General features: G+C 52.1%; 5 protein-coding genes across 5 annotated transcripts; 3 read left to right on the top strand and 2 right to left on the bottom strand.

Annotated features, from left to right (window-relative positions):
* Nucleotides 1-434: 434 nt before the first annotated feature.
* On the bottom strand, nucleotides 435-1,550 carry J4E85_006876 (uncharacterized protein; the record flags this gene model as incomplete). Its single annotated transcript, XM_051471111.1, has 3 exons — nucleotides 435-819; nucleotides 880-1,445; nucleotides 1,503-1,550. The coding sequence occupies 3 exons, from the start codon at nucleotides 1,548-1,550 to the stop codon at nucleotides 435-437; spliced, it is 999 nt and encodes a 332-aa protein (XP_051325321.1).
* Nucleotides 1,551-2,901: 1,351 nt separating this feature from the next.
* Nucleotides 2,902-3,739, top strand: J4E85_006875 (uncharacterized protein; the record flags this gene model as incomplete). Its single annotated transcript, XM_051471110.1, has 2 exons — nucleotides 2,902-3,036; nucleotides 3,086-3,739. 2 exons carry the CDS (start codon nucleotides 2,902-2,904, stop codon nucleotides 3,737-3,739), a joined length of 789 nt encoding a protein of 262 aa, XP_051325320.1.
* Nucleotides 3,740-4,473: 734 nt separating this feature from the next.
* Nucleotides 4,474-5,392, top strand: J4E85_006874 (uncharacterized protein; the record flags this gene model as incomplete). Its single annotated transcript, XM_051471109.1, has 3 exons — nucleotides 4,474-4,929; nucleotides 5,078-5,245; nucleotides 5,297-5,392. The coding sequence occupies 3 exons, from the start codon at nucleotides 4,474-4,476 to the stop codon at nucleotides 5,390-5,392; spliced, it is 720 nt and encodes a 239-aa protein (XP_051325319.1).
* Nucleotides 5,393-7,200: 1,808 nt separating this feature from the next.
* On the bottom strand, nucleotides 7,201-8,293 carry J4E85_006873 (uncharacterized protein; the record flags this gene model as incomplete). Its single annotated transcript, XM_051471108.1, has 2 exons — nucleotides 7,201-7,865; nucleotides 8,143-8,293. The coding sequence occupies 2 exons, from the start codon at nucleotides 8,291-8,293 to the stop codon at nucleotides 7,201-7,203; spliced, it is 816 nt and encodes a 271-aa protein (XP_051325318.1).
* Nucleotides 8,294-8,912: 619 nt separating this feature from the next.
* Nucleotides 8,913-10,280, top strand: J4E85_006872 (uncharacterized protein; the record flags this gene model as incomplete). Its single annotated transcript, XM_051471107.1, has 1 exon — nucleotides 8,913-10,280. The coding sequence occupies one exon, from the start codon at nucleotides 8,913-8,915 to the stop codon at nucleotides 10,278-10,280; it is 1,368 nt and encodes a 455-aa protein (XP_051325317.1).
* Nucleotides 10,281-14,157: the final 3,877 nt, after the last annotated feature.

Here is a 14,157-nt window from a genome sequence, read left to right as displayed (position 1 = left end):
GCATGTGTATGACTACTTCGGTTCGGCTCCATTGTAAGGTTGGCTGCTTTGATCTGGCACGGTACATTGGGGGCATGGCGTTTTCGTGTCAATTCACGAGGTACATTTGTGTACATATATTCCCCTCTCAGACGCATCTTGGAAAAGTTGAAGCAAGCATGATGACGAAATGGCTTTGCGTATATTGTAATATTAGATATGACGAACCATGAGCAAAAGAAGGCAGCCTAAAGGGCTAGCAGAGATATCAATGCCATTCGCATCAACTCATTCTCGATAGCGATTCGCAAAATGTCCTTGTTTTCGTGATAGATGCCAATATGTGAAGAAGGACTGCGTATCTTTTGAGCAGTCTTGCAGTCTGTTGACGAGCACACCTTTTAGAACGCCAGGCCCATGCAATGTTGTACACCCAAACACGCCACTCTCTTCGTCTACCAATTGGACTGCCCGTAAGGCGTTGCTCCATATGGCGTAGTTCCTCCTTGTGCCGCACCGCCCCACGAGCTCGCTCCTCCGTATCCGCCTCCCCCAACAGGAGTATATCCGCCCGCATCACCGTATCCAGCACCGTTCAGTGTTGGGCTCTGCGCGCCGCCAAAGTCCTCGGGGCCTCCGACGCCGCCAGATAATTCTTTGATGATCTCGGCGAGTTTGCGTTGCAGGATGGCGATGCCTTGTGTAACGATTTCATCGGGTTCGAGACCGCCGACTGTTTCGACGTCGTAGAAGAAGCGTGATGGGGCAGCGTCGAAATTGAAGGGTTCGTCGGGGTTGGGAGGTCCGCCGTCGAGGTTTATGCGCGCTTCATCCTTGGGCCTGGATATCTGTTAGAGACGTGCTGTTACACAATGTTCGGATGGTTTAGACGAAACATACCACTCCTTGTCCGCATCCTCCTCGTGCCAGTAGTCCAAGTGATGCAACTTATTCGCCGGATCGTACTCGAAGCCGATGGCTGCACTAGGTGCCCATTTTGCGTGTTCCTTTGCGATACCCTTCTTCGCGATGCACTTCATGTTGATCGCCTGGCCTCTCCTCAACTTGACGATGCAACTACCCGTCTCTTCTGAATCAGTGATGACCGGCTTCCCCAACTCTTCATTTGGTGCCCGAGACTCAATCACCAGATCCCGCGCGTACACCTTCATGATCTCGCTGCCTGTGCATTTCGCGTTGAGGGTGAGAACGACGGCGCAATTGTCGCAGTAGCCTTCGCAGTCGCAGTCGCGCGAGTACAGCAGCTCTTCTACGCCTTTGGAGCACAGAGGAATGAGGCCGAGACGGTGGCAGACGAACTCGTCGGCGAGGACGGATGTGTTGTCGAACACTTCTACGACGTCGATGGCTAGGGTGGGAATCTCGGCGAGCATCACACGGCGGAGCGAGTTTGCGGTTTCGAGATTGAAGTTCTGGACGATGAAGTTGGCGCGCTGGCTGTCGGCCTACGCATAGCTGGGTTAGCTCGACGTGTCCTGGGGCAGACGGAGCGGGCGGTGTACCTGGAGGAAGCGCACGTTGATTGCGCCGCCATCTGGGTCGTAGTCCATCGCGTCCTCGTTTCAGGGAGGAGAGGGCTGTGTGCTTGCGAGGCTCGTGATGGAGCCGAGGTACTAGGGCGACTGGATTCGGAGGCGGAGAGAGACGTGTTGGCGTGTGTGGGGTGTGCTGGCTAGGGTCGTCGTCCTGATGGAGATTCTTTGAGGTGAGTCTGGGAGCGAAGCAGCCTAGCGTCTAGGTGTGGCGCATGCATCTACGCCACACCTAGAGCCAGCCACACCTTTGACAGTGGCATCGTCATACGGGTCAGCAGCTGACGAGATTACGCCGAGTGCAGAATTGCATGCAGGGTCACATAGACCAAAATTAATGGTTGGATGACGTCTGAGTTCTATGCTTAAGAGTTACTAGGGAAACCGTAAACTTCGCAAAGGCGGAGTCGTCATAGCATCACCTGCAGCTACCGTCTCGTGCGTTGACTGTACACACCAAATAGGAGACATGTACAACGGTTGTGCGCATCAAGACTTGTGGATGCGCCCGGCGTACGCGGAGCTCGAGACAGTCACGAGACAAGCATGGCTTTTGATCAGCCTTGCAGTTGAACACATGAGACATTTTCCATGGGCCAAGCCTGACTTGAGCATCACAACAAAATCCAATCATGAAGGGTACTATTGGCCGACAAAGAACCTCAAGCGCAAAGCGCCTATGGCTGTGTTGCGAAATGAGCCGACCGAGTTGAACAGTTGTCCTTGCCGTATCGCATGCCTATGGCAGACGGACAATAAACGAGTCTGCCGCCGAGTGATGACCTATTACATGCCCAGTCGGACGAGATAAGGCCTTGATGGTATTGCATGCATGCTGTGTAGTCCTAACATGGATAAGCCGGACACTAACAGTGGACTCGGTACTTGAATAGTCAGTAAAGGATGTTCTGTGGAACCAGCGAGACACTGGTAGATGTTTCTTTCGTGGACATGAGGCTGAGTGGCAAGCGACTATGCATCAGCGAGGCTGAGGCCCTCTCCTTTCTCTGCGTCTCGTGCTATCGTCAGTTGAATCCATCATTGACGCGTCCGCCGAGGTCCGGAGACCTCCAGCAGCACAGTGCGTTGGGGAGCAATAGGGCGGGGCAGTGCAATGGTGCCCAGGAAATGGCGCGAAAGAAGCAGAGACATGGGACATGGACGCGGGAAATGGCATGGCCGGAGTCTGGCCTTGGCGGATTGAGGCGGAGCAACCGTCGCTGCTTGCGTGCGGGCGCTGCAACGACCAACCGCTGAAGGCGAACTTTGATATAAGACACACGCTGTCGGTCTCTTGCCCTCCAACTCACCACAGCAACTCAACCAACAGATCACAGTATATCTTTGCGCAACATAAATGATCGCAAACATGCAGGCTACTCTACCTCCATCACCAATGCGCTCTCGCGCGTCATCGGGGAGCAAGTCGCCACTTTCTCTCGACCTTTCAGACCTCCCACCGCTCGTCGAGCCATCACCTCCTTCAAACACACTCATCATAACCGTGAGCATTCCTTTCTTTGAACATAGGAGCATCCACTAACAGCGTTTAGAATCTTCTCGCACCCGAGATCTTCTCACTATCAACCCTCACCGAGATCCGCGAAACCGTAGACAAATATGCGAAAGTACACACATGGGCGCCGCTCAAGTCTTTCCGTCGCATCGTAGTATCCTTCTTCGACGTCGACTCTGCGATCCAGGTCCGACAAGCCCTTGATGGCGAACAGCTCATGGGCTACCGCATCCGCGTATACTTCGGCGTAAACACACCCATGAACCCCTCAGACCAGCACCTCGCCCTCCCAAAGTCCGACCGACTATTCTTCATCTCGCCGCCGCCCTCTCCACCTATGGGCTGGGAAATGAAGGAAGAGGATGCGCCAAACAAGATTGTACACCCAGAAGACCTTGCGGCTGCGCTGGCACGGTTACATGCAAACCACGAGGCGACTTCGCCTACGACCGACCACGGCGGCCCATCCATCACAAGAAGGCGAACTGGCAGCACCACTGTTGTCTACCACCCCGAAGACCACGGTGACTCACCCAACCTTCCAGCCATATCCGTCGAAGACACAACAGAGACACCTGAGCCGTTGACACCCATCGATGCGATGGAGGGCGTCGAGGGCCCGATCGCATCGCAGAAGGCGCAGGGCATAGCAGTGAGCACATCAAGGCCACCGGTCGAGCTCATGCACTAGACGGTCGTGCAGATTTCACCGTGTTTCTTTCCTTCTGTTTTCAAAAAGCATCATCTGCTCAAATGACATTGCGAATGCATGGTTCCGGCGTTGGTGGTTCACCTCTTGGGATGGCTCGATTTCGAGTTAGGAATGATAGCATGTGTATTAAGGACAGTGGGGATACCTTTGGTAGGACTCTGGTTGCAATGGGTCTAATGGGTATGGCATAGTATGATATCCCGTTCGAATAGCGCAAATACGTTAAAGCACAACTTTACTTCGCCTGCTCCAGTCTATTTCGTGAACATGTGTATGCTGTGTCAATTATGATTGCGAAGCCAGAGCCCGCCCGGGATTGCGACGCCAGAACTCTGGCAATGCAATGCAAGTGTTGATTAAGTACTCTATGTCTCTGCCTCTTCGCTATGAACTGCTTGTGTGCCGCGCAGAGTTCAGCATGAGACTTCGTACTGCAAATTCCAACCTCTCATAACGAGAGATCCTGACTTTAAAAGCACGAGGATGTGAAAACGACCACATCCGGTGGGGCGCATCATGTTGTTGGTCGCAGTTGCCCGCGGGCCGTACCTGAAAGTCGCGCTAGCACGTGATAATCTCCATTCCGATTAGCGCGCACTACGAAGCGAAGGCCCATTTCGATAATTCTAATTTCGCAGGCCACGACCCCGACAACACCACGACAATCTACTAACGTTGCAGCTTCCACACGCCGTCGAGACGCCGCAGTCAAGATGAAGCTCAACATCTCATACCCCAACAATGGCACCCAGAAGCTGATCGAGGTCGACGATGAGCGCAAGCTCCGCGTCTTCATGGAGCGCCGCATGGGTCAGGAAGTCCCCGCCGACAGCATCGGCGACGAGTTCAAGGGATACATCGTCAAGATCACCGGCGGTAACGACAAGCAAGGTTTCCCGATGAAGCAGGGTGTCATGCACCCAACCCGTGTCCGCCTCCTGCTCTCCGACGGCCACTCCTGCTACCGCCCTCGCCGCACTGGTGAGCGCAAGAGGAAGTCCGTCCGCGGATGCATCGTCGGCATGGACCTCTCCGTCCTTGCCCTCAGCATCGTCAAGAAGGGCGACGAGGACATTCCCGGCCTGACCGACATTGTCCACCCCAAGCGCCTCGGTCCCAAGCGCGCCACCAAGATCCGCCGCTTCTTCGGTCTCAGCAAGGAAGATGATGTGAGTTCTCTCATAGCTTCTTCGCCAATCCTGCTTCGCATAGCGGATTGAGTCTCGCTCATCCTGCTACAAGCAGCGCATTGAGTCTGAGCAACAAGAAGTGAGCTAGAAAGTTTGAAGGTTTGAGTACTAATCATTGCGTGTCTAGGTCCGCAAGTTCGTCATTCGCCGTGAAGTCGTCCCCAAGAAGGAGGGCGCAAAGCCCTACACCAAGGCCCCCAAGATCCAGCGTCTTGTTACTCCTCAGCGTCTCCAGCACAAGCGCCACAGGCTCGCACTCAAGCGCCGTCGCGCGGAGGCTTCCAAGGATGCTGCCGTACGTTCACACCATTCACCACAAGACGCACAGAGGCTAATGATACTGCAGAACGAGTACGCTCAGATCCTTTCCAAGCGCATCAACGACGCCAAGGCCGCACACGAGGAGGCCCGCAAGAGGAGGGCGTCTTCCATGAAGCACTAGAGCGTTATCATGAGTTCATGATTGGGTCGTGGAATGATTACATTGGCGTCGGCACGAAAATAACGGTGTGGGCTCCTGTATCTGAATGAAAACTTCGGGCATTCTAGGGAATAGGCGCTTCTCATACCACTGACTGCTTAAGGCAGTTGTCTCAATAAACAATTGCATCACTTCACGACCGCTCCACAACCTTCGTATCCGACACGTCTCTTGCTGGTACACTTTCATACACTGCGCATCTGTCGACTGACAAACGTATCTCATCGACCTATCTGACCTTGCTAATCATGGCAGCTCCATTCTCAACGTTGCCTCATCGCGCGTACCTCTTGCAACCCTTCCAGCTCATGGTGTGTCAAGCCCTTGCTTGAGCCTTTGCATGCTCACCGGATCTTCTGCACGTCATATGTCTATCCTTTTGTACCTTGCATACACCCTCCTCGATATAGGAAGCGCTTGACTATGGTGAAGTTTATCCATCGAACACGTTCTAGTTCTGAACAAACAATGAGTCCTATTTGTCCTAGCAATCCCGGCCCAACGCATGTGTACAAATACTCAGCCGCCTCCTCCCAACACTCAGCCCTTCGCTAAGATAACCTTCTTGAATTCATCCAAGATGATCATGGCCTCCCAGTCGATGCATAACGGCGTCGAGCATAGATGCGCTTCCATCCACATCCTCGGTCCAGAACACTCAGGCCTTGAAGAAATATGCGACGGCCTGCTTGATTCAGACAAAATCGAGCATCTGACACGCACGTACATCAAAGATACCTGCCAGCATTTCCAGACATCAGATAGCAAAGAAAGTTTTGATAACATCTCTTTTGGCAGTCCGGTGTACAGTAAGTACCTAGACGACGAAAGGCTTCGAATTCCTGACCAAGGACTTATCGTCCTGGTAAAGAGAGACCTAATCAGCGCTATGGAGAGATGGGCGACTAAACATGGGGAGCTCAAGACGGATGATCAGAGGAATAACACTGGTGAGAAACAAACCATTGGATCTTTTCTCAAAAGCGTTACATCGAAGATACACAGCGTCGTGAAGAAGCTGCTGCAGTCAGAACAAGCTCGGATACAAAAGGCGAGAGGAAAAGCTTGGGTGACATATCTTGAAGAGCGGGGGACGGCTGAGAGGACTTTTGAGGAGATGAGGAGGCCGCTGGATACGCTTTCGTTGGAAGTTGATGGAAGTGATCCCATCGCGGCTGTTGAGAAGATCTGTGAAAAATGGAAGTCGATGCAGAATGAGTATGGGGACGCTTAATTGTACTTTGGCCGGGAAGTGATGGTGGATAGAGAATGAGGTACTGAAGCAGATGGACTTCATCATCGTAATCTGCTTACTGGTAATAGCAGTCTTACTATGTCTACAACGCTGTGTTGTTTCCTGAGAAGCAGGCAGAGTGTTGCATATTCTGCACCGGATGGACTCTTCAAATCCCCCGATGTCTATGCTACACAGTTCTGGTTGATCTAGGTGAATACAAATCCCGTAGTGGCTAGCCGATAGATGGAGCTGACGTACGGTCAAGACGGGTTTGGCGTGTCTAGATTGCTAGAAGGTATAACAGCGTATCATCAAGCATTGGTACTGAGATGTGTACTTTTTGATATTTTCTAAGGTATATGCACATCGGTCGTATGTATATACAAGCCGACCGATGCATCCAAGCCTAGTCTATAATGTCGCGCCGCGCAATGCTGTCAGCGCCAAACGCCCGCCCATGTGGTATCATTCGCCTCATCGCATACCCAATATTGCACAAAGCACATGCGCGTCTTTCCAATTCCCCTCTTTTCTATTCCAGCTTCTTCAATTGCCTGTAGACCTTCTTATGTTGCTCCAAAAACAAGAACGTGAGCACAGTGTGCGGGCCGACGCGAATGAAGCTCGGTACCCAGCCCTTGAACATCCAGCGGAATCCTTCTGCTCTCATAGTATCCGTGACAGTCTTCACTAGTCCTACACTCTCACTGGAGCTCATGACTTTGGTTTTGATGACATCTACCGGCGAGCATATCGTTGTAGCTACAAATCCAGCCAAAAATGATGCTGAGAAATGTGTTGCGAGGTTGTCTTGCAGCGGCGTGTAGTTCAGCAACACGCGCTTGAATCCGTCGTATGTTGCCAACTGTCCAACTGTCATGAGCACAGCTCTTGACGAGTTGGGCCAAACGCCTTTCCATAGACTTGCTACTCCTTCTTCCCGCGACATTCGTATTATTCCATCAATCGCGTTCTTGTATCCTCTCCGCTTTTCTTTCGGTAGTGCGGCATCGTGCTGCATCCGTACGTTCAAGATGTCTCCTGGGTTACCGGCGAATCCTCCGAGGAATCCTGATATGGAAGCCATGCCTACGAGCGTGAGGAACGAGGGTTTCGTGTCGGCGGTCGTCATGCGGTCTTTGAGGGCTTCGTAGACACCGAAGCGTGTCATGCTGTATGTCCCTTGGCGGAGCTGGGCTGCGGAAATCTATCGTCGCATTAGACGGGTCCATTGGGATTGGATAGATAACACGACTTACGCCCTTGTACAGTCCCAATGCGCCATCAGTCTTTATAACATGCTTGAACATTTGCATCATGTTCAACTTTACGCCAGATATCGTTTGTGTTTGTAACCGGACCTGAATTTATGAGTATACACAAATTGGCGCACGCGACAGTCGAGAAAGCTACCTTGACTACTCAAACTATCAGCCACTGTCCAATGCTGCGCACAAAGCGGTACAAAGCTTACCAAGATCCAAAGGATGTGTAAAGAAAGTCGCAAAACAACTTGCGCTTCCACCAAACCAGAACGGATAACGTATAGGCGTCTTCTTGATAGGCTTCACATCTTCGCTCTTCCGTAGCTCAGGCACGCTCACGGGCTTCTTGACGTCCGCCATGTTGAAGGTGAAAGGCCGCGCAGCAACAGCATGTGTAGCTGGCAGAGACAGGGAAGCTGTAGCCTTAAAAGTAAGGAAGCCTGCAAAGCTTCGGTGGTAGTTGAGGGACCGAGAATTCGGCATGCGGACGTCATCGGCAAAACGTGCTGCTTCCGGATTTAAGCTCGGAGCTGGCGGGCTGGGCTTGGCGGCGCGCGTGGTTTTGAGGTCGCGAAGGTAACGGCGAATCTCATCATCAAAGATGCGAATACCACTTTCTTCCACGGCAATTTGCCGTCAATTAGGTCGAAATGCCCTGTTGCGAGTACCACGGAGCCCCGCGTCGCCCTGGCAGTGGCGGCAAGCGGTGAGATATAATTCTTCTGGTGAGTTTGCTGTCATGTGACGCGGCTCACGGCTTCCCATATTGATGTAATTGTACTCCTCCGGCGTTGAGCGAGACTCGGAAGATGCAGATGAAAAATGCGTCTGCATTCTACTATCGTGTTTCTGGTGTTGGGCAGCAACTTCGTGTACTCGAAGATATGAAGAAACTTCGGAGTGTGGCATCTAAGTTCTCACAGGAGCGTTCCCGAAAGAAGTCAAAATTGAAGGACGAACTTATCAAACCGATGAATGGATGAACACACCCTCAACTATCCTCGACGCTATATCAAGACGCCTTCATCTGCAACCAGATCATCCTCTGACCATCACACGAAAACTTATCGAGTCACGCTTTCCAGGTTACAAAACCCACAACGACCTTTTTCCTATCGTCACCACGGCACAAAACTTCGACTCGCTCGGCTTTCCATTAGATCACATAGGCCGGAGTAGGACGGATACATACTACATAAATAAGGGAACCGTACTACGAACACACACCTCGGCTCATCAAGCCGACACTTTCCGCAACAATGAGAGCGAGGGCTATCTCATCAGTGCTGACGTATACCGTCGAGATGCCATCGACAGAAGCCACTACCCTGTTTTCCATCAGATGGAGGGAGCCAGGACTTGGGACCGTCAGCAAGCAGAGAAAGAAGGCAAGACACTTGCGCAGGTCATCTGGGACGATGTGGAGAAGATTCCCAAGCACGATGTTGCAGTCGAAGACCCGAACCCTCTATTCCACGCCGAGCGTAACCCACTTCAGACAGGACATTCGGCAAAAGAAGCAGAAGCCATGGCTGCACACCTGAAACGAAGTCTTGAGGATATGGTGGTCACGATCTTTAATGCTGCAAAGGGTGCTGCAGATACTGCCACGTCAGACGAGCCACTAAAGGTACGCTGGGTGGAGGCCTACTTCCCTTTCACATCACCCTCTTGGGAACTGGAAGTCTTCTGGCAAGGCGACTGGCTCGAAGTGCTCGGCTGCGGCATCGTGTCACAACCCATCCTGAACAATGCCTCGGTTCCCAATCGTGTAGGGTGGGCTTTTGGCATAGGTCTCGAACGCATAGCCATGTTGCTCTACTCCATCCCGGACATACGTCTGTTTTGGTCAAAGGACTCTCGCTTCTTATCGCAGTTCAGCGAGCAGAAAGCCATTCGTCGATTCGAGCCTTTTAGCAAACACCCTGCATGTTTCAAGGACGTGAGTTTCTGGTTGAAGAGTAGCTCGAATGCCGCTGGTGGCGCCGCTGCTATTCATCCGCCTGCAGGAGGCGCGACTAACAGTTCATCCACGACATCCCCCACCCCATCCTCTGCTCCTACAACTCCATCTGGCACGCCAATCCCACCAGCAGCCCCGGCGCCATCCTCCTCCAGCTTCCACGAGAACGATGTGATGGAAATCGCGCGAGAGGTCTGCGGTGATCTTGTGGAAGATGTTCGCCTAACGGATGAATTCGTGCATCCAAAGACTGGGCGCAAGAGCATGTGCTACCGCCTCAACTACCGCAGCTTGGAACGCACACTCACGAACAAGGAGACTAATGAGCTGCATGAGCGGATGAAAGGCATGCTTGTGGAGAGGCTGGGCGTTGAACTAAGGTAGCGTTGGCTGGCCATGTGGTAAGATAGGACGGCGAAATCCGTACGAGTTTGCCATGTCCTATTTAGAAAAGGAGGAATGGAGTATAGTCTGGTGGCGGTGGTGGCGGTAAAACGGTACGGGAGTCAGGCCGCCACGCAAAAAGAACACATAGGAGATGTCATGAAAATAGCATAGCCATGTGAAGAGACGGGATTCTGTGATCTCGATCGGAATGTGGGGAAAACCGTCAGAGTGACATTGAGGGTGTGATAAAGAACGGAACGGAGCGAACGGACGACTGCCGAATGCAGGTGTGGGTGTTTGTGTGTGTAAGAGAGGAAACTAATGTCGGCTATCGATCCCTTCAATCCTAACGGCGATGTCCACTGCATGATGTGGTTTCTGGGTGGCCAGACTGCCTGAGCATGCAGGACATCACACCCTCGAAACTCTAAACACGACGATATCTGCCGTACGGATTGCCTGACATGCAAAGTGGAGGAGTGGGCGGCGCTTGCATGCTTGCGTATCTCCTGAACGCCTCTTCAGAGCCGGCAACTCACGATGTACAATATGCTGTAACGATAGTCGTAGTTCTAAATCAAACGCAACTCTACCATACCACAGTCTCTATTATTACACACTCAAATCGCTGGTACTCGGTACTTCTAGGTCCCAGACTCGGTACCTCCCTGCTGCACCTCCGTTTCTTGTCGACCCGCAAGCCTCATGCACGGCACCCCGCAAAAATTCCGATTGAGGAAGGAGTAAAAAACAAGTTACACAAGGTACCGTGCAGGAAAATCCTGTTTCCACACGCGAGCAATCTGAACGTCTTTGAACAGCACTAACGCCTGATGTTGACAATGCAGCAAGAAAAAAGTTGGCATCACGTCAGCAAAATGCGCGTCTCAGGTTCTGTAATTGTTGGTCGCCCTATATGCGGCTGTGTTATAGTTTGCAGTTGGTGGTGGCCAAGTTCACCGGCGTGTCCTGCAGGTCGCAAGCTGGTGGGGCAAAGGACCCTGTTTTCCCTCAAACCAACACCAAATTTCGACGCGGGTATGCGCCGTTCAAACTTACACGCTCGAGACGCATGCGATAAGACGTGACTTGCAGTTCGCAGCGGCATCCCAAGTAGGTAAACCCAAAATCGTCACGGACCCTGCGCCTTGCTTGCTTACCTGGGAACGCGCTTGTTATTAGGTTGGCTAAGCTAACCCATAGATCAAAGCACGACATTGCCTTTGGCGTCTAACTTTGGCGCAGGTTTGGTGTAGGTTTAGCCTGGCTGGCGAGCGGAGGGTCCCCTAAACTCCGACGAGGCTAGAAGAGACGTCGAAGGAGGCTGCTAGCTGCCGTTCTTCCTAGGACTACCAGGAGGCACTTCCGTCGCAAAGAAAGATGGGTGTTGCGAATGTTGGCTAAGGATTTGGAAGCTTTTTCGGGGTTTTGCGCAGGGGCTGATGTGGCGTGGGCGGAAGTGCTGGTGCGATGCTGCTGTTACTTTTGCGCCTCAGGCTTCCATGCGTCTTCGAGAAGCTCTTGTTTTGGAAGCTTTGGACGAGTGAGCTCTGTTTGCTTGCTTTGTGGAAGGTAAGCCTTCTGGTGCTTTCTTTCTTTACATACTGTTATTACCTCCTACGCGTGTAATTCGTCGTGTTGATGTCAAATTCGAGGAATGTTGAAGTCTGTGTTGAGGCGCCTGGCTGATGTTCTCGAATTCATTGTTCTGTGCCACATGTATACATCGCCGTTATATCATAGCAGGGACTTCCTATGCCATCGTCGTACACATTAATAGCCGGTGCGAACAAGCAACTGCCGACCTCGCAGGTAGCGAAGGATCGCGTCTGCTGTGCGATGTAGCATTTCTCAACGGCTGTTGCAGCATGTTGACGATCATCTCATATGCATGGCAACTAGTCCCCGGGTACTCGTCCCGTAACAATCCCCCACAAACATCAAAATAGCCACACGCTATGGGTTGAGCACGATGGGAAGAAGTTGTTCTTGGAGAAGATCGAGATTGAATTCAGATCGACGATTGTTGAGTAACGGCGAGTGGGTGGTTTTTGCTTTTCGGTCTCAGGAGTTTGGTGTCTGGGCAACGGCCAGCTGCAAGGGTGTAAACTCTCGTAACGTTTGAGTATCAAAGTAAGAGCTGGGGAATTGTTCTCGCCGTACACGAAAGCTGTACTACCTTGATGCCTGCTGTGCTACCATATGACAGTACAATATGTTGCAACAAAGATAACGTTAATGAAGCGGATGAGGTTTGAAACGAGGTGACGGTGAGTCGTATTTAGCCAGCTTGTGTGTGATAGAGGTCCCATTTGAGCCGCATCAATTCGGCACGTTGTGGAGGTGGTTAAGTGTATGATTTGAGTGGGGCCATGAGAGCATTGAAGTCATTTCCTTATCGAAGCGGCATTGGAACACGGACGTGTTGTGCTTGACGTTGCGCCATATCCGCAATGCTCAATAGAGATATCGGAGATGATGTTGGTAGTGATACGCAATAGCAGTGCGCTACTAAGAACAGATCATAACGGTTCGTGGTATGCTCTGAATCTGCACCTAATAGCTTAGTACGGTACATAACCCGGCGGGATTGATCATCATATAACTGCGAAAACGATACCTGCGTTCGGCGCAAGATAACAAGGCTATGGCGAGCAGTTCCCTTGAATTGTTTGAACGGAAGAAGGCCCTGTGCGTTTCCCTTCTTGGTGATCAGGCGAAGTGTGCCGACTCCCGCGCCTTGGATAATGGAGTGGCGCTTTTTTTCTCGAACCGATCGGAACCGGCACATAGCAATCAGAACGAACACACGCATTTTCGACGTGATGTCATGATATATGGGGAACGGCCTATTTCTCACATGTGCAGCGGGTTGATTCCTTCGACGCCCGATCGACTGGTGCTGTAGCAGCTGTACGCGAGATGATCTACTCGTAGGTAACGGACCAATATTGACTGCACGATGAGCACCGTTCGCTGCCTGCGAACCAACCGAACGTGATGATATGCAGCCTGCGCTCAGAACAGTCAGTCAAGAGCCAGGGTGCGATGGAGCCAAGACGTCCCCTTTCGGGGAAGATGGGCCAGGCGAAAGTATGAACAGCAAGACGAACCGCACACCAAAGTGCTTTTGATAAGGAACAGGCAAGACGGTAACCGCATGTGGTGCAAATCGGACGATATTGACTCTGCGAAAAAAGTTGGTGGCTCTCGTGCAGCAATCCCTTGCTGAGACTGGCCCGTTCACTGCGTCGCTTGGCGTGAAGTCGGAAAGCACTTGCATGCAGTCGGTGCGCGAAGGCCGAAATTCAGTAGCGCAACGTACCCAGCTATAGTTATATGCATATTGACGTGACGAGGCATCACCTTTGGAGAGAGCACCGTCACTATCATTCCTATAGGCAGATAGGGAAGAAGATGAGCGCACATGTCTTTCGCATAATGTTTCGTGGGGGTCGACGCTCGGCTGTGGTGTGTGATAACTAGCCACCGCACGGATACCAGAGTGAAACGGCGTAGTAGGCTCGGGAGAAAGAGGCAGATGCGGCACTGCACGTGTTGTGTTGAAGCTTTTGTGGTCCGCAGCGGACGGGAATCGCAGACAAAGTGCAAAGCGGGTCTTTCAGATTCGCTTTCGTGCTCGCATCAATGTCGGCGTGAAAGGACGCAAGTCACGGTGCTGCTCGCGTAGGCGTATGAAGAAGGAAGAACTAGGCATGGGCACTAGTATGGCGCAAAGTTAAAAGATGGAGAGACAGTGTCAGGGACCCACGGCAGCTTGGACCAGGAATCTACCTGATCCCACGCAACCGTCGAGCGGAACCGGCAAGTGACAAACCACAGACCGAATTAGTACCAGACGTACGCTAGACGT

This window comes from Alternaria conjuncta (assembly GCF_024043145.1).
Source record: "Alternaria conjuncta strain BMP 0040 chromosome Unknown scaffold_9, whole genome shotgun sequence".
Classification (NCBI taxonomy): domain Eukaryota; kingdom Fungi; phylum Ascomycota; class Dothideomycetes; order Pleosporales; family Pleosporaceae; genus Alternaria; species Alternaria conjuncta.
Note: the sequence above shows the minus strand (reverse complement) of the source record. Positions and strands in the feature narration are given on the sequence as shown.